The sequence below is a fragment of the Marasmius oreades genome, chromosome 3 (genome assembly GCF_018924745.1).
Source record: "Marasmius oreades isolate 03SP1 chromosome 3, whole genome shotgun sequence".
Lineage (NCBI taxonomy): Eukaryota > Fungi > Basidiomycota > Agaricomycetes > Agaricales > Marasmiaceae > Marasmius > Marasmius oreades.
In genome coordinates, this window is record NC_057325.1 from 971455 (window position 1) to 994415 (window position 22961).

The 22961-nt window shown below is 47.2% G+C and overlaps 10 protein-coding genes across 10 annotated transcripts; 8 read left to right on the forward strand and 2 right to left on the reverse strand.

The window, feature by feature from the left end:
• Positions 1 to 9: 9 nt before the first annotated feature.
• On the forward strand, positions 10 to 1576 carry E1B28_005628 (uncharacterized protein). Its single transcript, XM_043150198.1, has 5 exons — positions 10 to 101; positions 169 to 438; positions 496 to 848; positions 903 to 1172; positions 1225 to 1576. The coding sequence occupies exons 1-5, from the start codon at positions 44 to 46 to the stop codon at positions 1297 to 1299; spliced, it is 1026 nt and encodes a 341-aa protein (XP_043011285.1). The 5' UTR covers positions 10 to 43; the 3' UTR covers positions 1300 to 1576.
• A 662-nt stretch (positions 1577 to 2238) lies between these two features.
• Positions 2239 to 5275, forward strand: E1B28_005629 (uncharacterized protein). Its single transcript, XM_043150199.1, has 18 exons — positions 2239 to 2624; positions 2679 to 2832; positions 2890 to 2903; positions 2965 to 3165; positions 3222 to 3304; positions 3362 to 3382; positions 3437 to 3487; positions 3543 to 3570; positions 3620 to 3649; positions 3710 to 3741; positions 3803 to 4042; positions 4093 to 4160; positions 4218 to 4386; positions 4444 to 4633; positions 4698 to 4724; positions 4799 to 4884; positions 4948 to 5042; positions 5109 to 5275. Exons 1-18 carry the CDS (start codon positions 2615 to 2617, stop codon positions 5164 to 5166), a joined length of 1557 nt encoding a protein of 518 aa, XP_043011286.1. The 5' UTR covers positions 2239 to 2614; the 3' UTR covers positions 5167 to 5275.
• A 223-nt stretch (positions 5276 to 5498) lies between these two features.
• On the forward strand, positions 5499 to 7212 carry E1B28_005630 (uncharacterized protein; the record flags this gene model as incomplete). The annotated part of the gene is made up of 2 exons (XM_043150200.1): positions 5499 to 6215; positions 6286 to 7212. 2 exons carry the CDS (start codon positions 5499 to 5501, stop codon positions 7210 to 7212), a joined length of 1644 nt encoding a protein of 547 aa, XP_043011287.1.
• Positions 7213 to 9025: 1813 nt separating this feature from the next.
• On the forward strand, positions 9026 to 10206 carry E1B28_005631 (uncharacterized protein; the record flags this gene model as incomplete). The annotated part of the gene is made up of 10 exons (XM_043150201.1): positions 9026 to 9075; positions 9133 to 9202; positions 9262 to 9357; positions 9417 to 9486; positions 9541 to 9574; positions 9625 to 9683; positions 9743 to 9807; positions 9873 to 9897; positions 9954 to 10037; positions 10094 to 10206. 10 exons carry the CDS (start codon positions 9026 to 9028, stop codon positions 10204 to 10206), a joined length of 666 nt encoding a protein of 221 aa, XP_043011288.1.
• A 388-nt stretch (positions 10207 to 10594) lies between these two features.
• E1B28_005632 (uncharacterized protein) lies at positions 10595 to 12038 on the reverse strand (the record flags this gene model as incomplete). Its single annotated transcript, XM_043150202.1, has 9 exons — positions 10595 to 10671; positions 10755 to 10946; positions 11021 to 11118; positions 11180 to 11278; positions 11339 to 11418; positions 11485 to 11536; positions 11608 to 11719; positions 11773 to 11948; positions 11998 to 12038. The coding sequence occupies 9 exons, from the start codon at positions 12036 to 12038 to the stop codon at positions 10595 to 10597; spliced, it is 927 nt and encodes a 308-aa protein (XP_043011289.1).
• Positions 12039 to 15015: 2977 nt separating this feature from the next.
• On the forward strand, positions 15016 to 15775 carry E1B28_005633 (uncharacterized protein; the record flags this gene model as incomplete). The annotated part of the gene is made up of 2 exons (XM_043150203.1): positions 15016 to 15088; positions 15144 to 15775. 2 exons carry the CDS (start codon positions 15016 to 15018, stop codon positions 15773 to 15775), a joined length of 705 nt encoding a protein of 234 aa, XP_043011290.1.
• Positions 15776 to 15905: 130 nt separating this feature from the next.
• Positions 15906 to 16555, forward strand: E1B28_005634 (uncharacterized protein; the record flags this gene model as incomplete). Its single annotated transcript, XM_043150204.1, has 2 exons — positions 15906 to 16323; positions 16386 to 16555. The coding sequence occupies 2 exons, from the start codon at positions 15906 to 15908 to the stop codon at positions 16553 to 16555; spliced, it is 588 nt and encodes a 195-aa protein (XP_043011291.1).
• A 452-nt stretch (positions 16556 to 17007) lies between these two features.
• E1B28_005635 (uncharacterized protein) lies at positions 17008 to 17899 on the forward strand (the record flags this gene model as incomplete). Its single annotated transcript, XM_043150205.1, has 4 exons — positions 17008 to 17014; positions 17070 to 17117; positions 17167 to 17751; positions 17805 to 17899. 4 exons carry the CDS (start codon positions 17008 to 17010, stop codon positions 17897 to 17899), a joined length of 735 nt encoding a protein of 244 aa, XP_043011292.1.
• Positions 17900 to 17965: 66 nt separating this feature from the next.
• E1B28_005636 (uncharacterized protein) lies at positions 17966 to 18576 on the forward strand (the record flags this gene model as incomplete). Its single annotated transcript, XM_043150206.1, has 2 exons — positions 17966 to 18353; positions 18425 to 18576. The coding sequence occupies 2 exons, from the start codon at positions 17966 to 17968 to the stop codon at positions 18574 to 18576; spliced, it is 540 nt and encodes a 179-aa protein (XP_043011293.1).
• A 1461-nt stretch (positions 18577 to 20037) lies between these two features.
• Positions 20038 to 22872, reverse strand: E1B28_005637 (uncharacterized protein; the record flags this gene model as incomplete). The annotated part of the gene is made up of 8 exons (XM_043150207.1): positions 20038 to 20376; positions 20427 to 20549; positions 20614 to 20966; positions 21025 to 21136; positions 21193 to 21368; positions 21431 to 21557; positions 21609 to 21716; positions 21778 to 22872. 8 exons carry the CDS (start codon positions 22870 to 22872, stop codon positions 20038 to 20040), a joined length of 2433 nt encoding a protein of 810 aa, XP_043011294.1.
• Positions 22873 to 22961: the final 89 nt, after the last annotated feature.

Genomic DNA, 22961 nt, shown 5'->3' on the forward strand with positions numbered 1-22961 from the left:
ATCCGAGACGCGGTCGACCAAACTTATACTTATTCCCACCACGATGTTCGAAGCCAAACTGTCGTCTTCAACTGCACTGATATTCAAGAAAACATTTGAAAGTACGTATATGCGCCTATATGAGCTCACACCGCATCTATCGTCACTAAGCTGAAACCATTCTCGCAGTCGTGAAAGATCTGATATCGGACACGAACGTCTCCTGCGATGAGGATGGCATTCGGATCCAAGCCATGGACTCTTCACACGTAGCTCTCATTTGTGTCCATCTCAAGGACGACTTCTTCAAACGATATCGGTGTGATCGTCCGGTTACACTGGGAATGAGCATGCCCAGCTTTGTCAAGCTGTTGAAGGCTGCGAAGGACGATGATCGTGTGAAGCTGAGTGTTGAGAATGAGGAAGGGGACGTGCTGAAAGTTGATTATGAAGGCCGCAGTGCGTTTATTTCTTAATTTCATTCTTCCTTTATTTTGCTGATTTTACTCTTGTTAGAATCCAACCGCATATCATCTTATACCCTCAATCTTTTAACAATCGACGGAGACGACCTTAGTATTCCGCTTCAGGAATACCACGCAAAAGTCATTATGCCATCCGTCGAGTTTGCCGGTATTGTGAAAGACCTCATGGCAGTGCACGACAACGTCGCAGTTGATGTGAGCAAAACGGGTTTTAAACTCGAGGCGTCAGGACATCAGGCTACGGGAGAGGTGTGGGTGAAGAGTGACGTGCCCGTAATACCAGTCACCGAAGAGGACGATGGGAGTGAGGACGGAGATGGTCATAGAACCTTGGTTGAAGAGGAGGAGGAAGACCACAAGCCTCCAATAATCAAGAAAAGAAAGGTTCACCAAGTTGCTTGAGATTTGTTTTCTTAGCGCCTTGACCCCCCTTCACAGCTTCAAGATTTGACCAACGCGCATACACGTTCTTCACCTGGACCTTCAAGCTCACCTGACAGCAAGCATAAACTTTCTAGTTTGAAGATCAAGCGTAGTCACAGCCAAGGCGACGAAAACGAAGACACCTCAAACGCTCAAACTATCATTCAAGTGACTTCCCGTGTTTCTGGACTTACTTTTAAACTCAAGTACCTGCAAACTATATGCAAGTGTGCAGCGTTAGCGGAGACAGTAGAGCTGTTGTTTAGTCCTGATGTTCCACTTTTGGTATGTTTTTTGTTGGATTTATTCTGAATCGTACCCAATATTGCAAACGTAGGTTCGCTATAACTTGGGCAAAAGTCACGGATACATTCGATATTATCTTGCGCCTCAGATTGGAGATGACGGTTAAACTGACTTGAATTTCCTTTCCGTATCTGCCTTGTTCTTTTCTTCACCCCGTCTCATCGTCGCTCTGCCAGGCTCTCCAGCTGTTTCTCTTGCTCTTGCTTGCTCACGATACTGTACCGCCTAGTGTATTAATGGATTCTGTTTGTCGTCGAATAGGTCCTTCCAAGTGCTGTTTATTCTGTGAACCCATCTCTTGAAGCCCTCGGGAAATTCGTGGAGGCATCCGGCGCATTCACACCAACTGGCCAACCCCGACATATACCAGGCACACCGGTGTTGGAAGATTTCACGGACGCATACGAAGATGAACCCCGAGTTGACATGGCCACTCCGATCAGCATGACCACCACCGCCAAACCGCCATCCAGGCGTAGGAAACGAACACGCACTCCCCGATCTGACCTCACCATATGCCTCCTTTTCTCCTTTTCGTATCTCATGCATTATGCCTTTCAATGAACGCGACACGCCCTCGCCGTGCACGCCAACCATCATACACAACACTTACACACGACAATACCAACAGCTTCACAACCAAGAGACCAGGGGCCCACAGTTTGGGCAAAGTAGAACAGAAGGAGAAGGAATGGTAGCGTTCTATCGAGCGCTCCCGTGTGTCTTAGCACTAGACGGCTTGTAACACGTAAATCTGCAGAAATTTAAAAAAAAAAACCCCCATCTCTTGATCAGCCTATCCCACGATGTCAGATTCAGAGATAGATAGATATGTCCATGAGGCTTAGGTTTCTTTTCATCGTTGACGTTACCCATAATAGCGAAACCTAATACGTAGCACGACGATAGGAATTATAGAGTGCAGATAACGTACTTAGCAACGTCACGCAGGTCTCGGTTAGCATTTCAAAATCCCACACGCTCGAGGTTTACTGTATTACTATAATTGTCGAACCTCGGTTGGGGGAAAATAATACTGACACACAGTCACCCGGGTTCTTTTGGTGACTCTCATCCCCTCAATTTTCCGCGCATTGAATTCGCTATTCATTCTACGCAGGTCATCGTGGTACCATCCTACCATCAAAACATCGATATCGTTGAAATCATTATAATAATCAAATCGTGGAGGGATACGAAATTGTCCAACACGATGGTTTTATCTCGCAAGGAACAGATCTACTGGCCATGCATTCAACTCCTGGAGGGAGTCGACCGAGCATGGCAATTCGGACACATACTCGAGCAGTTTTCGCGTCTCTACCACACACCTGAGTCGGAAACAGTTTCATTTCCTGCTGCCTACCTTACGCATCGCCCGCGTACGGACCGATTTTGCAGATCCATCCGAGTAACTCAAGATGGACGGAGGTTCGTTTTGTCATATACTGGAGCCGAGTGGGATCACAAGGGATAGATACTTAGAAGCTTCATCCGTCTACATCGTTCTTTACTCCGTCATGCCTACTTCTTTCTCCCATGTATTTGACACTCCAGTGTACCAAGGCAAGACCTCGTTCCCCACTGGTGTCTTTATCAACGGTCAATTCCGCGATGGCTCCGAGGATACTACTATCGAGTACGTTCTCCAAAATTCTGGATGAACAATTGGACGCTCAGTTTCCCTCCCTCAAAGTGTCATAAACCCAAGTAAGAACCTTGGTTTCTTTTTTATCTCGGTTTGCCTGTCCCGACTCAAACGATCCCCAAGCAAATGGGAGTACCATAACAAAAGTCCCCGAAGCCACTGCGAAAGATGTAGATATCGCAGTTGAAGCGGCTCAAAAAGCTTTCGAGACCGTCTGGGGTCTCAATAGGCCTGGGAGTGAACGAAGTAGACTTATGATCAAGCTCGCGTCGGCCATGGAAGCTTGTGCGGACGAATTGGCGGCGTTGGATGCTTTGGACAATGGTGATTGATCCCTTCCGCGTTCTATGAGATCAAGGTTGACGAAGGAACGCGATTAGGCAAAACGTTCAACTGGGCGAAGGCTATCGACGTACCCTTCGCCATTGAGCTGATCAGGTATTATGCTGGTTGGGCAGATAAAGTCTATTCTCCGTTTTTAATGTTTTGTTGAGAAGCTGATGGGGCTGTTTGTGAACAGATTCACGGACAAGTTATGGAGGTGAATAGTACTGTGCTACCTGATCTTTGAATTCGACCCACGTTCTTCAATCAGACTACGGAGGGAAAACTCACCTATACGCGTCACGAACCCATTGGCGTCGTGGTATGTTCTTTCTATTACAACTGTTGGAAAGCGCTTGTTAAACCCTTGTGACTAGGGTCAAATTATACCCTGGAATTATCCATGTGAGAACATCCACTTTCGTTCAGGCTTGCACTCACCAACACCGAACAGTAATGATGATGTGCATGAAAATCGGACCAGGTGAGTTCACCTCGGAGAAGGGACTCGCGATTTCATACTCATATTCCTTTCCGCTCCCAGCTTTAGCAACAGGTAACTGTGTCGTTTTGAAGGTACCGACTCTCTGTTCTATTTCCTGCAGTTCTCATTCAAATATCACTTCACTTTCCTTAGCCATCCGAATTCACCCCGCTCTCCGCTCTCCGAATGTGCAGTCTCCTGAAGGAGGTTGGGTTCCCACCTGGCGTTGTCAATGTCCTCGTAGGGTACGGGCACACGGTCGGTAACGCCATCAGCACCCATAATGGGATTGAAAAAGTCGCCTTCACGGGGAGTACACTGACTGGTAGAAAAGTAATGGAGGCCGCCGCAAAAAGTAACTTGAAGAATGTGACGCTAGAGTTGGGAGGGAAGGTACGTTTTGTCGCACTTGATCGGTAACCGTGATCTCACTATGTTGCTAGTCTCCGAACGTTATCTTCAATGACGCTGATCTGGAGCAAGCCGTTAATTGGTCATTCTGGGGAATCTTGTTCGAGCTTGTTCCGTTTACTTTCTGGATCGGTATTTCTGACGTTGGTTCTTTAAGTTGGAATCACGGACAGGCTTGTATCGCAGGCTCGAGGATTTTCGTTCAATCTGGGATATATGACAAATTTTTGGAAAAGTTTACGGAGAAGACAAAGACGATCAAGATGGGTGATCCGTTTGCGGCAGATACGTATCAAGGTCCACAGGTGTCGAACATCCAGCATGATGTGAGTTTATAGCAAGAAGGGTGCCGCGGACATGGTTATTCATACCTTTGACTGCAGCGCATTACGGGGTACATCAAGTCTGGAAAAGAGCAAGGGGCTACCGTTCATTATGGTGGCGAACCATATAGCGGTGAAGGGTATTTCGTGAACCCTACGATTTTCGTAGATGCGAAACCGGATATGAAGATCATGCAAGAGGAGATTTTCGGTCCCGTTTGTTGCGTGGTTAAGTTCGAGGATGAAGACGGTAAGTACTTCACGCCTTTGTGTACACTGTAATATGAGCGCTTTTGGACTAATATCATGAAAAGATGTCATCAGGCAGGCTAACGATACCAGTGCGTTGCGTTCCCACTTGAACCAAATCGGAACAAACTTTCTCACCTCTTGAACATTATATCTATATCCCCAGTTTATGGACTCGCTGCGGCCGTGTTTTCGAAGAATATTGATCGCGCATTGAGTGTAGCCCACAAGTTGAAAGCGGGCTCGATTTGGGTGAGACTGTCTGGCAATGGCTCTTCATGTTGATGAAGCAATAACTATAAATCTCGTCCGCAGGTCAACTCCTACAGCCACATCAGTGTGAACGCGCCATTTGGAGGTTTCAAACAATCTGGTATTGGCCGTGAGTTTGGAGAAGAGGCTTTACACAAGTGAGTGTCGTTTTGTGCCTCCTCTGTTCTTCTGCAATGGCCGGTCCCTGATGTTGTCATGAATAGTTATGTGAATGTAAAGTCCGTTCATGTGAACCTTGGATTGGCTGTACCAGAAGTATGAAGCAATGTATCAGTATTTATATCTTTACTTACAATGCCTTACTGAGTTAAGTACACGAGGGAGCGTAACCCAGGTATTTTACGTCGAGATTTTGAGCATAGATTACGTCAATTCATCTTATCAGATTAACCTTGTTTGGGGCAACCCCTTACCCAAGTGCCTAAGCTCGACGCTTGCTCAGTCACTGATTCTGGACAGTCACCTCCTATCCTTCGCAAATTGCCTTTTCAGTTTACTTCTTCTTTCTTTCTCTCCCGATAGTACCACCCGTGTAGCACATTTTTATTCTGTCACCTTTCGCACCCGCCCGCCCACTTGCAGCAGAAACTACAATGACGACGATAGAAGCGCAGCGCAACACCGGCGCCGGCACCTTTAGATCTATTCAGAGTCCTCCAGAATCGTCGTTGTCATCGACAGAATCCCAGAGAGTGCCAACGACCTCCCCATCAGCCTCAATGATATCTTCTACCACGACAGTGACGGGCACTCAACACCTACCACCCAAAGCTCCTTTATCGACCCTCCCCACGATACCCCATCAAGAACCAGCTTCATCTTCTTCCTCTCGCCCAACATCACCCACACCATCTAATCATTCGCTCTCCGATACCGATTCGGAATCTTCATTTCCTTCGGTCTCCTCGAGCTTTTTCTTTAGTTCAGCGGCTCACAGTCCAAATTCCAACCCATACTCGCAACCGCATTCGAACGATAGTGGCGGGGAGTATGAAGGTCAAGAAGGGCTGCATATGATCATACCTTCTTTGACGCTGCCAGAGACGGTACATCCGACTCCCAGGCAAGAGCAGGTCCGCGAAGATACTGAAATTAGGTTGATTGCCATAGTGGGCCCGGATATGTTGAAAGAAGTCGAGCAAAGTCTTGTTAGAGCGTACTGGGAGGAGGGTGAAGATAAGGAACATCTCAAGGTATTGAAAGGTACTGTGAACGGTCGAGATTCGGATCCGGAGTTGGATAGTGACAAGCGGAAGCTGAGGGTGGCACTTTGGGTCATTGAGCATTCGGAGGCTCTGGATAGTCGCGAGGTATGAGTTCTTCTGTTATTTGGATATCGTCGTAGAAACGATTTTTATTTTCCTTGACGTTATTTGGCAGATATCTCAGATCATTCGTCGACTCATCAATTCATCGTTCCGCTCGCTTGATTCTCAGCTACATCAAGAGCATGAAGTTGATTCATTGGCATCTTCGACGTTCTTCTCGGACGTACACACGGCTGTCCTCATCTGTCCAACGTCGTCCCTGACCGACCATATGAGCGATTTAGAATATCTCATTCCATCCATTCACCTAGATCTACCAATATCACAGCAGACTCTCCACGATCTTATACTACCCACAGGACTCTCGAGGCAGAAAAAACAAGTGGCAGACAATTTCCTCAGATGGCGGGCCTCCAATCATGAACGAGACACTACTCTTCCTCACTTACAAGGCAATAAACACCGGGCTAGACGTTGGAACAAGGCCGACTGGGAACGAGAAGTAGAGGAAGAATTGGGAGTGTCGTTGTATCCCATATCTTCACCTCCACCTCCACCTCCCGCTCCACTAACAGCTCGCGTTCCGCCTCATACAGTTCATCGTTTCACCCCCGAAACGGCAGCGAGCCATTATCCTTCCTCACCCGAGGCAACGATATTATCCCCGAGGCCCCGTCCTTCGAAGTCCTCGTCTGGTAGTGGTAGTAACGTACGACCACACAAGAGACCATTATCGCCGCCGCCTTTACTGTCTTCCCCTTCCCCATCACCCTCGCAAGCAGTGCCTCCGCATCATTCAGTCATTGCTGATCCTTTGCATCTCCCATCGTTGGTCATGTTGGGTGTTGAATTATTTGGTGCGATGAGGGCGAGAGTGTTTGGTCGGCGTGTGCACAAGGAGTTAGAATTGAGACGGGAAAATGGGAATGGTGGTGGTGGTTCTGGTGCTGCTAGCCCGGTCAAGTTTTTGATGCTCGGATTTTGTGTTGGCGTTGGAGTTGGAGTTTGGTTGGGTAGGGTTGTTTGGGGGACAGTTTAATCTTTTTCCATCTTCATGTCATTTACGACCTTTCTTGACACGACAATTCTTGGCTTCTTTTTTGTTGAAGTTGCTCTTTGTATCTATGTAGTCCGTAGCGTATGAGAAAACGTGTATCTATCATCATTAGTGATCTATATCGACATATTCCATGCGAGACCTGTGCTTGTCTGGGCCTGCGAGTGCACGCTGCTCCGACGCGAACCACCACCATCGACGCTAGCGACATTATCTTCATGTTTCGTTTTCAAGACGTAGGTACCTCAACCAGGAAATAATGAAGGGCACAGCGAGCCTCTCTTTTCATGGACGTGAAGGACAGGACACGATTATCATCTAAATCGAATGAATGTTAATACCAGTCCGGCGTTAGCAAGATTGCGGAATACGTGGAAGCTGAAGTATGTCGACTCTCATCAATGTTTCCACGATTGGTCTGCAATACTGCGTGGCGAAGAAGAACGAATGGATGGTTTCATGGGTGGACTTTCAAGTTGGTTCCGTGTAGGGCTGAGGATGGCATATCATTCACTCGTGCTGTCTGGTACTGGCCCGGTATCCTCAAGGTCTAAAAGGTTCAGTACGTGGTCAGCCCTTCCTCTCGTCACCAACTGACCGTGATTCAAGTCATTTCGACAGGTCTCCGATTGATTTTCCGAAGGAGTAGGATTCGGATGTCCTTTCAATATCCGACGGATACGGTCAATTCCACATGAACTTCGCTGGGACTCTATTCACACCCTATCTCCCAGGAGCCGCTCGGTCTTAGACCATTAGATATCCTGCAGATGGACGTTGATTTCAATTGATTTTGCCGCGTGGCAGGAGATCGAGCCCATATGTCTGTATTTGGTGGTTGTAGGTGAGCTCTCGACTTTCAAGTTGGGTCACTGAAGGACTGCTGAATATCCCTGACAAACCGCATCTATTGTTCATACATAGGTTTATCCTAAAGCCGTTGGGTATCCCACCGCAAGCCCTGAACTCGGGTGAGGCTTGACCGTAGGCCTCTTTACACTTGCGACTTTCTGTATGTACTGAATATGTTGTTCGTCAGAATCCAATCCCGGCTATGTGCGTCATGGGTGGTCGTTTCAAGTTCAAAAAGTACATTGGTTCTAGCAGAACTGTATCTTGATTGCGCCCATGAGTTTGAAATTTGACAACTCAAGATCACTAATGTGACTGTAAAGGATACGAATACGAATACGCGTACGGGAAAGGAGGCATTGAAACGATTACCATAGCCATGCGGATCCTAACAATTGAAGCTGGTCAGCTTGAGAAGGCTACATTCAAATTGCACTCATCATCCTCGTCATCATAGTCCGCTCCCCCCGAAGCATCAACGTAGCTATTCAAATTCCCTGATAATCCATCTTTAACTTGGTGGTCGATGGTTGATTGTGTTCCAGACTATTCTCGTTTCTCGTGTGCTCTGGATCACCGCATGGGCTGTTCACCGAATATTCAGAGATTCTTTGGGTATGATTGGGGTGCAGGAAACCATATAAACCACTTGTATCGAGCCATCTCGTCACTCTACCTTCCCTTGTAGCTTCCACACAAGCCTTACACGGTTCAAGTCATGATGAAACTGATTTCTTTCTCTCTCTCCGGGGTCGTTTTGGCTTCGAGTGCCGCTGCACGTACTTTCACCGTTTATAATGCTTGTCCCTTCACGATCTGGTGAGTTCATACAACCTCTCGACTTTGTTTTCCGTCTCTGAGGCTGACGGTCTATTTCTAGGCCTGGGGTAAGCCACTACAACTGTCGCCCTCAGGCTCCCTTGACTCAGGCCATCGAATCTAGATGTTCACCGACCTTCACGCTGGGAACGCTGTCCCCGACTTCGCCACAGGGTATGTAATGTCATACTTTTAAGATCATTTTGCTTTTCTCATCTTAGTTATCATCAGATGGGAAGCACAAGCTTGGTCCAAAGTGTCATTCAATGTTCCCGATAACTGGACCGCCGGACGTATCTGGGTTAGTTCAACAAACGATAACTGCTGCTCAATTTCTGTCCAACTGCTACATTTTACTAGGCTCGTCGTAACTGCGATATGTCCAAGCCCGGCCCCAACAACTGCCTCACCGGAGGATGCAACGGAGGTTTGGAATGCGACCGTAACAGCGGCACTGTATGATTTTCCCATCACTGCATTTGATGGTTTCCGACTCACCTATGATCAATCGATAGGGAGTACCCCCTGCAACCGTAGCGGAGTGGACACTGTCCGCTAACCCAAACGTTCCCGACAACTACGATGGTGAGAACAACAAAACCTATCGCTAGTTTTTGAAAATTGCTCACAAGGCAACAGTTTCTCTTGTCGATGGTTACAACTTGCCCGCAAGGTTTGCTTGGTTGAGTTCCTGTCTATCGTTCAAATTAAATGATTCGACAGGATTTCGAACAACAAAGGCTGCCCTGTTGCTGAATGCGCGAAGGATCTAGGTCCTGATTGTGAGCAACTATCTAGATCTCGAGGCTAGTTGGCAACTCACATAAACGTATTTTTGCAGGCCCTGCCCCTCTCAAAGGGCCATTTGACAGCACTGGATTCCCTGTCGGGTGCAAATCTAGCTGTGTATGCTGATTCAAGTGACCAAGTCCCTCCCTGTTACCACCCATTTAATGCCATCTTCTCTTTAGCTCGCCAACCTAGACGGAAATCCCCGTATGTCATTTCGTAGCCAAGAAACCTGTTTTTGACCAACTCCCTGAATCGCTCAGAGAACTCCGCTAACTGCTGCACTGGATCTCATAACACCCCCGAAACTTGCCCCGCCGATGGCGTTGCTTATTACAGTTACTTCAGTACGTCGTGTTTCCTTCCACGGTCAGTGTCCAAAATGTTGACCCGTGTATCGCAGAATCGAATTGCCCGAGGTCCTACGCCTATGCCTACGACGAGCGCAGTGGAACTGCACTTTTCACTTGTGACTCCAAGCTAAGGGCCGACTACACCTTGACTTTCTGCCCATGAAAAGTTCTATTATTTGAGGGGCGATTCGGTACTGCACTTTCTAGGGAGATAGTAGTAGGATTGTACGCACTACATAAGTATATGATTGCGTTTGATTTTGTATTTATTACGAAGTGCTTTCCGCACCTCATGATCAAGTAGCTCCGGTACTTCGTAGGACTGTTTCCCTGAAGGAACTTTTGCGTGTTGCCCCGGGATCGCAGCCTGTCCTCTATGATAATCCAATTCGAATGGTAAGTCGAAACCGCATAAAAAATTAGGATCTCCGTATTCCAGATTATATATTTTATCTAGATAGATAGATGGATATTATTTATGCTGTGTTTCGCCGCTCTGATGTACACCGACCCTATAGGTTTCAACATCCCTCATTCTTGCCACCGATTTCTTAACTCCGTGTGATGATGGCCGAGGGGACATCGCTGTCCGATTGAATATCCTCTGGAATAGTGAATGTGTGAAGGTCTAAAATCCATTTTTTTTCCTTTATGAGCTAAGAGAACACTTTTGGAAACAAATTGGAAAGATGCGGCGGGGAGCCAACTTACCCAAGGGTGTTAAAACCACCGAGCCTGGGAGACCGAATCTTGAGTCTCTTCTGGTTTGCGTCTCACTCGACGTCGCAGCCTGGCTTGAATCATCAACGACTCCAGGATTTTTATGACGTTTAAGTGCGATGCAGTTGCCGACTATAGTGAGAGTGTAGAGTCGACCGACGAGATTGAACACGAAAACGAATGCTGGTATGTGCGAACAAGGTATCAGCACAAAACACCCATTCATCGGATTCGAGATGCGCTTTTCCTACACACACCTTGGATAGACGTGAAGAGTAAGATGACCTTGAAAGTCGCCGCAATCGCAGTAACGACCCCGCTAGTTATCGCGACCAATGACAGACGATACAACAAGCTGCAAGTGGTACGAATTTAGCATTCACAGAGTAACCCAGCAAAAGATCTGATTCACGAACCTCTGCGTGGGGGCGTCTACAGTATCAACGCTACGTGCCGCGCGGAACATATTTATCGCAATAAGTAGATCCGTGGCAGCACAAGTAACAGCCGCGACCCTGGTGACTGTGTTTCAGCGCGTGAAAGACAAGAGGTATGGAAATGGAAACGGCCCCTACGCGATTGAAGGAACGCCGTACCGATTCACTAGATCAGGAAGGAGCAAGGCGTAGATGCCGGTAATAAAGCCAAAGACTAACTGGTGGCAAGTAAAAGTCAGAGGAACTCCTCGTAGAGAAAACGACAAAAATCATGCATAACCCACATGAATTATAGCCCCGAGGAGGACAAATGATACAACGATTCTGTTCCGAGCACTGTTCAGAGAACCCCGTTCGGGGGATGATATAGAACCGAGATAGAAACTCCCAAACACAGGTTCACGCACAGAATCCAGTATCGGTGAACAAGGTAGAGTTGTTCCAAGACTGAAACCAGGTAGGTGAGTATGATAACAACTCCCTCGCGTGAATTTGTATCATCAATCAGTGACTTCGGAGCTGTTTCTGAGTGAGTGTGTTGAATTCGCGAGGTAATAATAAATCAGACCAACCAGTGTGAAGCCATGCGAAGTAGCACACAAACATAGTGCACACAGTATCTAGGAGAAGCGAGCCTCCCAGGCTGAATTTTTGGAATCGATTTTGTTTGTGGTGCAGGAAGAAGTAGACCCCAAGAGTTATTTCCGTCGAGTAGAGAAAGATATTTATCCAAGAACCAATTAGAAAGCTTTGGAGATCTGTATAAGTCCTGGAACGAGAGGTTTTCAATAACTCACATGGTGCTATGATGTTCATGTTCAGCGTGGTGCTCGAGCATGTTTAACTCTTCCGCTGACTAGTAAAAAATCACCAACACTTGGTAGGTAGGAGATAGAAGCATGGACCGAGGAATGAAAGGTCGGGAGGGTGCAATGACTTTTGCGATGAGTACATACATCCGATTTAAGTTCAAGCTCAGCGGATTGTTCGCTCCAATACATTACCCGTAAATGTATCGTCATGCATATTTAGGTCGCCGTAACTAGGTCCACTAAGCCAAAAAAGACTTGACGTTCGCCTTTGAGTATGACAGCCATTGCAGGTCCCGTGAGGCTGGTAGAATTGAATATTTCAACAGGCCCTGTACATCATAGATAAGCCGGGCTTCGTTTGAACTCAAACTCCCTTATGTAGGTTGTCCTTGGGTCTCGGAGCTTTCAAGGATTTGCTAGACGATACCTAAGCGTCTGAACGGGTGCGCTGGGATGACGGGGAAGTAATTGATTTCAATTCAGCCACCATCATTTCAGTACGACCGACCATACTTACCTTCGGACTTGGGTATACATACTATTCGCGACTTTTGCTCTGCAACTTTCCCTGACCGATAAACTTCTTCCTCACGTCACTATAACCCGCTTTCTGCTTCCTTGTTACGCCACATTCGATCAAAAGTCCAAGGTCAAGTGACGATACTTTAGACGGGATGGATTCAATCAAGGCTACACAGAGAGCAGCGCCGCAAAGGTGGTGAATCGAAATCGTGGGAATCCAAAACTTCGTTTTTGCAAGCTTCCCCAAGGATCTGGTTCTGGGAAAATCAATAATGCTATGTCATATAACTCAATTCTCTGTAACGGAACGTCAAGCCTACATCCCACGCTGACAAGAACGATTATCAGAAACTGACCAGCACATCCACACCCAGCCGCCGCCTCGCTATATCCTCACTCTCTCCTACAATGTTTTGCCGTATCTGTTGCCCTCAGTTGAGAAGCATACTGACAAGCCTTTGTTGTTTGCATTCAAACGACTGTTTCTCGTGAGTTCCAAGAACCTGGGTAGCGCGAAATATGTCTTCTTCCGAGTCAGGGAAACCTAGTGCGCGCCCTGTAAAAAGGACGTTCAAACTTCAAACTCGTCACCGTTCAAACCCCGTCAACAAGTACTAAATCTTACCAACTGCAATGGTCGCCATAAATACAGCCTTACGGATAGTGTACATAGATTGCGTTCCGCGAGGTTCTGGAACAGGAACAGGAGGTCAGATTTCAAACGCGGTAGCCTTCGAGCCATGCGACTAGCTCACTTTTTTTTTTTTTTTTTTTTTTTTTTCCATTTCTGAATCTGCAGATTAACGTGCCGTGTAGTGCCGTGTAGTGCTTAACACACGGTCGACTAGCTCAGTTCGATAGCGCCGCAACGAGATTCAACGTGTTTTTCTTCTGCCACTGAATTTCGGGGATAGTTTTTATAGATATTCCTCCGACTACAATATATTCCTGAAGTCGGCCAAGATCGTAGCTTCCTCCGGGTTATGGATGCGCTATCGTGTAAGTGCCAGGACGGTAATACACCGACGGGTCAACCTATACTATGGTCAGAGACAGAGAAAACCTGACCAGCAGATTGAGTAGGACTCACACGTCTCAACATAATCGACAGTCTAGCGCACTTAGGTAACGAGTTACTGGGAGGCGTCAACGATCCTTATCAGACTCCCGCCGTCCTTTGCTCTTCCAGCTTCTCATTCGGCGACCTGGATGACAGTAAAATCCCTCCTTTGTTAGTCCCCGTCGCGTCCTGCAGTAAAACATAGGTGCATAAGAGAAGATCGAGTCTTGTTCACAGTCGAGAGCCTCACCATCCCCGACAAGCAAGAATCCCTTCATCGACGAGTTGACTGAAGGTTCAATCACATTGAATAAAAGAGACGGTCTGGTGAGCGACTCCGAAAGGACATTTTTGGTGCAGGTGGCAAGACATGTTCAGTATGAGAAGAACGGAGGGACTCAAGTTTTACGCGACGGTCACTAGCACGTTGAACGGGATTCGTGAACGTGACCATGCCACATCAATGCATCAACGCTACCACAACCGTCATCGACTTTCGTCTTCATGTAAATTTAATTTTCAGCCCTCTCAAGGCATGGCCACCTCAGGATTAAAGGGGAATTCTGCGGTAGCAAGCAGAAGTGTGTCAATCTGCTCTTGTAAACCTTCGGTGTTTCTAATTGTGGGCCAGCTTCCTACGCACTGAGCTTCTCAACTATCGCCTCTTCCTTACCACATCCATCTTCAATCTTGTCAATATACACCAGCGACCCGACACATAAAAATATCAAGTTGAATAGCCCTATCGAGAACAGATTTCATAGTAGTCAACGCATGATGAAGAGGACGAGTGCGTCACCGAAGATCACGTCTAGGATGTTTTTGTTGCTGAAATCTACTACTCGTTAGAGCTAAGGACACCCTGACATTTGGGTTAAGCTACCTTGTACTCTTGGGGCTTCAATGCGACGCGAAAGGAACAGCTTGCCCAGTTTGGGACCATTTCCATTCCAGTCACCAACGCCATCTTCATTCGGTGCCATTCGACAGGACCTGTTCCTTTTCTTGGTTAAAGTAATCCTGGGGTACCCTACCACCATAGCATTCCCATCCTTTTTGGAAGAATTGGACCAGCTGCGATCTATCGTCGTCGTTCTCCTCGATGTCGATATCTTTCGCGTTGAATCGGAGGACCGGAGACCGCCTAAATATTCCATCGTATCGTTGGATATCTACTTAAAACCTCTCGCTACTAGTCTACCGAGAGCTTTATTCTCTAATATGAATCTCCATGAACGTAGGAGATTCTTTATCCGGTTGTGATTAGTACATACGCTAACCCGAGTAACGAAGAGAGGCTTCGTCGAAGCAAAGTGGCTTACCCTATAAACTACTCTTCTTTTCGTTCAACTATCACAACTAATATCCCAGGATGCCCGGTAAGTCTGGTTGAACGGGATTGTACCTATCGTTTCTGATCGATGGATCGCACGGAATACGGATCTGGCAAGGTCAAGTTGCCGAAACCTGCGTACGGTGTAGTCAAGGGTGCTGGTGAGAATTTTTATACGTGATTTCTTCTCCTTGCAATTGCTAAGGTTCTTTACAGGAAAACCGGAAGGGTTTGAGCCAACTGAATACAAGTGCAAAATAGTACCAGCTGCAACCACCGACTTTGATTCCCATAAAGATGTGCACTTAACAGCCACCTGCCAGCCTTCAGTCCTAATCGGCGCGACTTTTTCACAACATCCTGACCGGTGGACGGAATGCCTTGTCACCCCTGCTATCAAACGCGAAATCCTAAGCACACCTGGATATCCCAAACCTCTCAATCGGCCCCCAGGAAAACGCCATCATATCACTCAGTCACCTAATGGAGGCTTGGGTGTGTTCGCGACCGTTGATCTGAAAGTCGGAGATTTGATTTTCAGTGAGCGAGCCATCATTATCTCGTCCCCAAAGATCTATCAGCCGCCAAATCTTCCGGCCCACTTCACGACTTTTCAAATTCACCAGGCAGCTCTGTGTCAAAAGGAGAAAGAGATCGAGATTGTATTTGGGAGATTGCACCCAGAGCAGAGGGAGGCTTACATGGCATTGTGGAACAGTCATAAAGAAGATGGAAGTGGACCGCTCTTGGGTATTTTTAGGACGAATGCCTTTCATGCTGGTTTCTATGATGACGGCGAGAACTTCTGTATCCCTTCTGTCGGTGAACTCTTGCTGATATCCTTCTAACAGAGCAGCTCCCATACGCGGGGGTTTGGAATGAAGCATCAAGATTCAATCACAGGAAAGTATACTCCCTGACTCAAACCCCACGACTGATCGCTAAAACATGTTCGAAAATAGTTGCCGTCCAAACACAATGCGCTATTTTAACAAAGTAACGTTCGGGATGGAATTTCGTGCAGTTCGTAGTATCAAGGCTGGTGAAGAATTATTCACTTACTATACCGATCCCGTCATCCACACGTCTTCTCGACAAGAAGATCTCAAACCATATGGATTCCAGTGTGGCTGTGAGTCGTGTAGAACACCGTCGGACTCTGACTTCGTGCGAATGCAGTTGTACCGTAATACACCTATGCTGGTCGATTACAAGCGTCTCGTGGTTTTCCTCATGACGCCTGGACTTCCAGAGAGTTACGTGGTCGACCATTCCCTCCAACAGTTGGAGTTGATTGAACGCACGGGACTGGAGGGGTCTGAGTTTTACTCATCGCATCTCAAATTCTTGGTCGAGGCGTACTGCGCGGTAGAAAACCTTCAGAAAGCCTTGATCTGTGAGTTCTCTTTCTTTGCTTGACTCGATCTCTGTGTAAAGGGTGATTGTAATCCGATTTAGATTTGCGCAAACTTGAGGACTTCAAACGTGCGGAATCAGGGGGAGAGGAGAAGTCCGTGAAGACGCTCATGCAGATGGTAAAAGAACACCCGAGATGGGGTTGGAAGACGAAGATACAAGGAGCCATGGAAGTTGCTGGATTCTATGCTCATTGCTCGAGTGTTTTGTGATGTTTCTTGAACCACGGTCGCATCGCGATAGTATTTTCAGCGTCTTGTTTTCTGAGGACGCTGGTCTATAGTAGATTCACAAGTAATTGCCAGTTCATGACCAAACGAGACCCCTCGAATTATGATACTACCACATTAGCCTTTGAGATAGATCGCCGGACGCGTCGCTCCACAATCTACAACGTGACCGAGTGCACACGCAGAACGGCACCACCAACACCACGAAATCTGACAAAGATCCAGTATTCAATTCACCATCGACTTCTATTGGGACCGCTACTTTTCAGTAAAGAGCCTACCTTACTTCACCTCCTCATATACCAAAGGTGAAGAACAACAATATGTTTCATATAGATGGACTCGAGTAACAAAGAAGCCGAGTGGGAATAGAGAGGTGAACTCTTTTGTTTTTCTCATCACGATTTTCAGTGTTTCGTTCTCTACATCTAAAGATGCCCAGTAAGTGGGGTTGAACGGGGACTGCACGTAGTTTCTGATTCTACGAACCGCACAGATTACGGAACTGTGCAGAGAGCTGTGTATGGGGTAGTCAAGGGCGCCGGTACCTATTCTCACATCGGTCTCAATGTGGTTGCTAACATCCTGTATAGGGAAACTGGAAGGATTCGAGCCAGCTGAATCCGAGTTAAAAGCATTACCCGCCTCAACCACCAACTTTGATTCTGGCTTACAAACGATAATTACCTGCCAACCTTCAGTGCCAATCAACGCCACACCTCCACAATTTCCTGACGGATGGTCGCAATGCCTTATCACCCCTACTATCAAACGCAAGATCCTAAGTACACCCGGATACCCCAAACCTCTCAATCGGCCTACTGAAAATCGCCACCGCATCGCTCGGTCACCTCCGAGTGGAGGCTTGGGAGTGTTCGCAACTGTTGATACGAAAGCCGGAGTTCTGATTTTTAGTGAGCGAGCTATCATGATCTTGTCCCCAGTGATACGTTATCCGCCAAATCTTCCGTCCCACTTCACGACTACCCAAAGGTACCAAGCAGCTTTGTGTCAAAAGGAGAAGGATATCGAGGCTGTCTTTGGGAGGCTGCATGAACAGCACAAGGAGGTTTTCATGGCGTTATGGAACAGTCATAAAGAGGATGGAAGTGGACCGCTCTTGGGTATTGTTAGGACGAATTCCATTGAGGTTGATTACTACGATGATGATGATGACAGTGAGGATCTCTGCATTTTTTTGTTCATGTTATCTACCGATATTTCTCAACAGTGCAGTTCCCATACACGGGGATTTGGAATGAAGCGTCAAGGTTCAATCATAGGAAAGTATACTCCCAGATTCTAAACCCATCTTCCTGTCGCTGAGATACCCTCGAAAACGATAGTTGCCGTCCCAATATACAGCGTCACTTTAACAGAGTGACATTTGGGATGGAGTTCCGTGCGGCTCGTGACATCAAGGCTGGGGAAGAACTGTTTATCCAGTACACTGAACCCACCTTTTCTACGTCCCGCCGGCAAGAAGAGCTCAAGCCTTACGGATTCCAGTGCGGCTGTGAGTCGTGTACAACATCGTCGCACTCTGACCTTGTGCGAAAGCAGCTGCACCGTAATATACCTATGCGGGTCGGTTACTCGCGTCTCGTGGTTTTCCTCATGACGCCCGGACTTCCAGAGAGCTATGTGGTAGATCATTCCCTTCAACAGTTGGAGTTGATTGAGCACGCGGGATTGGAGGTGTCCCACTTTTACTCAATGCATCTCAAATTTTTGGTTGAGGCGTATTGTGCGGCGGGAAATGTTCAGAAAGTTTTAATCTGTAAGTTATCTCTTTTGCTTTAGTTTACCTGTTCTATGGAAATGCTAAGGCTGATGGTAAAAATGATATAGATATGCGCAAAGCTGAAGCAATTGAACGTGCACTATCAGGGGGAGAGGAAAAGTCCATCAAGGCGCTCATGAAGATGATAAAGGAGCACCAGAGATGGGATTGGAAGAAGAAAATACAAGATGTCACAGAAGCTGCCGGATTCTATGCTTGAATTTCTATAAGGTCCCTAATTAAAGTTTTGAACGCATGATTCGTGGGCTGCATTGTTTTTCGATTGGGATGACGATAGCGTCCTTCGCTCAAGCTGGACACACGGCTCGATGATGCGTTTGCAGATGAGTAAGTTTCGCGAATCTTTTGAAAGGATGATAAAATCTTCTGCAATTATGCGAGAGTTCACTCGATGCGCGTAAATTCCCTGAAAATGCCGGACTCCGAAATCGTGCCCTTGGGACGCTCCCGTAAACCATCCCCCACGGCTTTGAACGTTGGCTGGACACCGAGGGGCACCAGTCGTCGAACACCGATGCAATCCCCGTAAACCTGAACAAATTTTCTCCTAACAGTACCCAAACATCTCCTTGATGTCCTCCACCACCCCTTCACAATCCGTCTTCGCTTGTCTCCTCCTTCGCCGTTCTTCCTTCCCCATCTCACTCTTACCCTGCTGTCGCTGCCGCCGAAATTTCTGCTCGCACCACCGCTCAACCTCCAACGCATGTCTCTCAAACACCAACACATTTTTCAAAGCAAGGAGTAGTGCACACCCAGTGAGAACGGACAACGGAAAGAACAGAACGCGCGGATCGACAACGACGGCGTAAAGTATGCGCCATGTCTCTTATTGCAACGCACCCTACCTCCCACTTCATCCGGTCCACATTTGGAATGCCACAAGCATGTTCCTAATTGTCCCACTCTCCCACACCTCATGCAAGAGTGCTTGGGGTGATGTATCCAAGTTGTACTTGAGCGCGAAGAGTATGAGTCGTTGTGTTCCCTGAAAGTGTGAAGCACTATCAGAAACGTTCATTACGATTGTGGCTCGCGTCAGAGGTTTCAGGGCGAGTCCTGAGCTGATGAATAAGATTGTCGATTCCTTTTGATACAGTATCTTGTTTTCGCGTGGAGGACGAAGGCTTTCAAAAGACGATGAAGATGAAGAGGACTGCGAACTCAAGCATATGAGCGGGCTGAGAATGAGAATTTCGCCGACAAGGTTACAGATAGAAGATCTTGATGAAAGCGAAATTCATGATCAAGGAAGAAGCGAAGACATTTTGAACGGCATCACGTGCTAGAGATCTAGAGCCACTTCTCCAAAGTTCTGGTCCACAATTATGAACACCCCTTCCTTTTCTCTAAACCTCTCTACCCGTTTCTTGGCCAGATTCTCCGTAGGCAGCAGCAACGCAGGAGCACGACCAACTAGTGCTATGATAGGAACTGGTCCTGTTGTGATCGCTTCACATGTGCACCGAGTTTCGGGGATTAGTTGACAGACGAAGCTAAACCTTACTGACAGTTTCTTCTCCAGTGCATCGTTTTTGATGCACAAAAATGAGTTAGATGCCTACCTGCGTGCATACAAACAACGGACAGGACTTTCTCTAGTCAGAAATTCGTATCTGTCATCGTTCTCTTCCATTGACGTTCTCAAACTATACACGACTTAATCAGTCATATCAAACTCAATAACCCCTCCCCAAATGATATCTTCGTGTTGGATCCTCATTGTATCTTTCTTAGACACCCCATTCACTCTGACATCCTCAACATGCCACTTCTTCTCGGCCCCTTTCGCGGAGATTTGGAGAACATAACTGTCCGTCTTCGAATTATACGCTCCATGCGGGTCTTCATTTCCATGAACCAAAGATTTCGGAATATGTACCGTCATTTTTGAGAAGAAAGGGGATCCGAGAACGTACTCCCCACTCGCTGGATCGACAGAGTAGAAACCCATCGCGGAGAATATGTACCACGAACTTGTTTGTCCACAGTCATCATTCTGATATAGATATGTATTGAGCGTCAAAAACGAAGGGGTGAAGGACATACCCCACTCAAACCTTGCGGTGTGTTGTTGAAATTGGCCTTAGCGAGTTCCCGTACGAGACTCTGGGTTGATCTTGCATGGGCTGGCGACGCAAGAGCGTAGAGATATGGAGTATGGTGGGCTGGCTGATAAATGTAAGTCATGGGGAAAACCTGAGTTTCATCGGAAATACCCAAATGTCACCCTCACCTCGTTCCTGAAATCTACTTCTGGACCATTGAAATAGTCATCCAAACTATCAACAAACCCACTTATTCCGCCCCTCCTCTCTACCAAGTCATGTATCGAATCACCCCAAACAAGTCCTTGAGATAATGAATACACTCCGCGACTGCCTTCCGTAAATCCTGCAGCAGTGTCTGGATCGAAAGAGCCATTACGGAACCGGGCTTGTACGAATCCTGTCGAATTGTTCCATACGATCCAAGCATTTCTCCGAGCACGTGTGTCCAAAAATTGTGTCAAGTTGACGTTCGTGTTCGTGGTGGCGGTAATGTGGTTTGGGAGGAGAGAGGACAGAATAGAAAGGACGTGGTCGTCGTCTGAAGAGGGTCACGAGTTAGTGAACGCTTTGGACGAAGTGAGTGAGGTTCTACGTACACGCGTAATCCAACGTCCTACTGACACTCTCCGAGTGGACATCCACCGCTACCCAACCCATCGACTTGTTCATGTAAGTTGTTAAACCCGCTCGGGCTTCAAAGTCCACGCCCTGAGTGAACGGTTGCATCTAAGTGTTTGAGATGGAGAAAGGAGCAAAACACCAACTTCTTGTCGATCACTATACACCGTATTTTCATCATTCACAGGCGGAATAGATGCATCCTTCCACACTGCTTCCCACATCGTCGTCAGTTCTCCATCTGTGAACGCGGATAGGAACCCCTTTCGAATGGCTTCGGCCAAGAGAGAGTCGGAGTGGGTGGACACCATGATGTTGGTTTCTGTGAGCAGGATTAGAAAGGAACGTAGCCAAAAGCTAAGACGAGAAAAAAAAGAAACAAACCGACGATATTCTTCCACATAGGCAACCATCCGCCCTCTTTGAAGTCGTGTAACATGCTCCTTACCATTCCAGGAATTCTTTCGGGTGCAAAGAGGAGTTGGAAAGACCAAGCTGCTCGGTAAGTGTCCTTGTGTGCTATGTCAGCCTTGAGCGATCGAAGAAAATATCTATAACGCACCCAGATCGAGTATCCGTTGTATGAATCTCCTTCATGAATTGCATTGTCGTAGGCTGAATAATAACGGCTCACTCCTCCTGAGGTTGGATCGTGGACTTCGTAGGGAAACTATTACGAAAAAGTGTTTGGAGCGTGAACCACCTTCGAAGAATAAAATTAAATCGCCAACCTGAGTAGCTCTAGAAACGGCGGTTAAGAAGACCGCCTTTCCCTCTTCGTCGTCCGTATCAATCTCGAATCTTCCGATTTTTTCTGCCCATTTTGCCTCTGTCTTCTTGCGAGTGGCTTCAACTTCATCCCCTTCGGGAACTTCGTTATCAATGTTCCAACGAGCCTGATCCGTCGAAATCAGAGAGGTGCCAATCCGAACGTCAACCACCGTGCTGGCGTGGGGGGTAGCTTTAAATCGAACAAAGGCACCAAGTTCACGCCCACTTCCAGAAACCGCATTCTCTTCCGTGGTATTTCCGGACGTGATACCATACGAAGAGTGAGCGGAAAATCGGGCACAAATAAAGCCTTTGAAGTTCTTCGCATTTTCAGCAATGGATGTAGGAGCGAGAAGTTGGTCTTGCAATTCATCATTTGATCCGCATATTTCGAGCGAACGGTTCTGCCCTCCACTCTCCGTAATTTCAACAGTGCCAGTTGGAAAATACGAATGGTTGAAGATATTCGGGGTGTGGAACAGTGTTGATTGACGAGTGACGGGGACGAATATGTACGGTTGTTCTGTATCCGTGAACGTGAAACGAAAGTGGCCCACTCGAGACGTTGCGCTCATTTCAACTTTGATTTTCCCTTTTTCTTGCTCAAGTTCAACGCCGTAAAACCCAACGCCAAACTCTTCACTCCCTTTTACCCTGTTCATCCCTCTCTCGTCCCAACCTGTTTTGATTTTATCGCCACTCCCAGGAACAACACCAGCCCATGCGCTTTCGCCCATCCAGATGGCTGGTTGACGACTTCCTATGAATCCGTAGACTTTATAGTCATCGGTGAAGTTGAATGAAGTTCGTGAGACCCAGTTTTGTTGGTTTTGGACTACCCATTTACATGAACCGAAGGGGGGTGCTACGGAGGGAACCATTCCACCCGATTGGCCCGGTTCTGGTCCGGTGGTGCCAATCAGGGGGTTTATGAAGGAGGACGGAAGAGTAAATTGGGCGTGAACATGGTATGGACCCGGGAAGAAGAGTGTAGAGAGTACGGTCGCTGCCAGGAGAGCGGAGAAACGATGGGGAGTACACTGGAGTATAATCATGGACCTTGTGATGCCAGCTGGGGTTCGGTTTGGAGAACTTATAGGTCCCCCTAAGCAGACTCACGCGGAAGATAATTGGAGTCGAACAG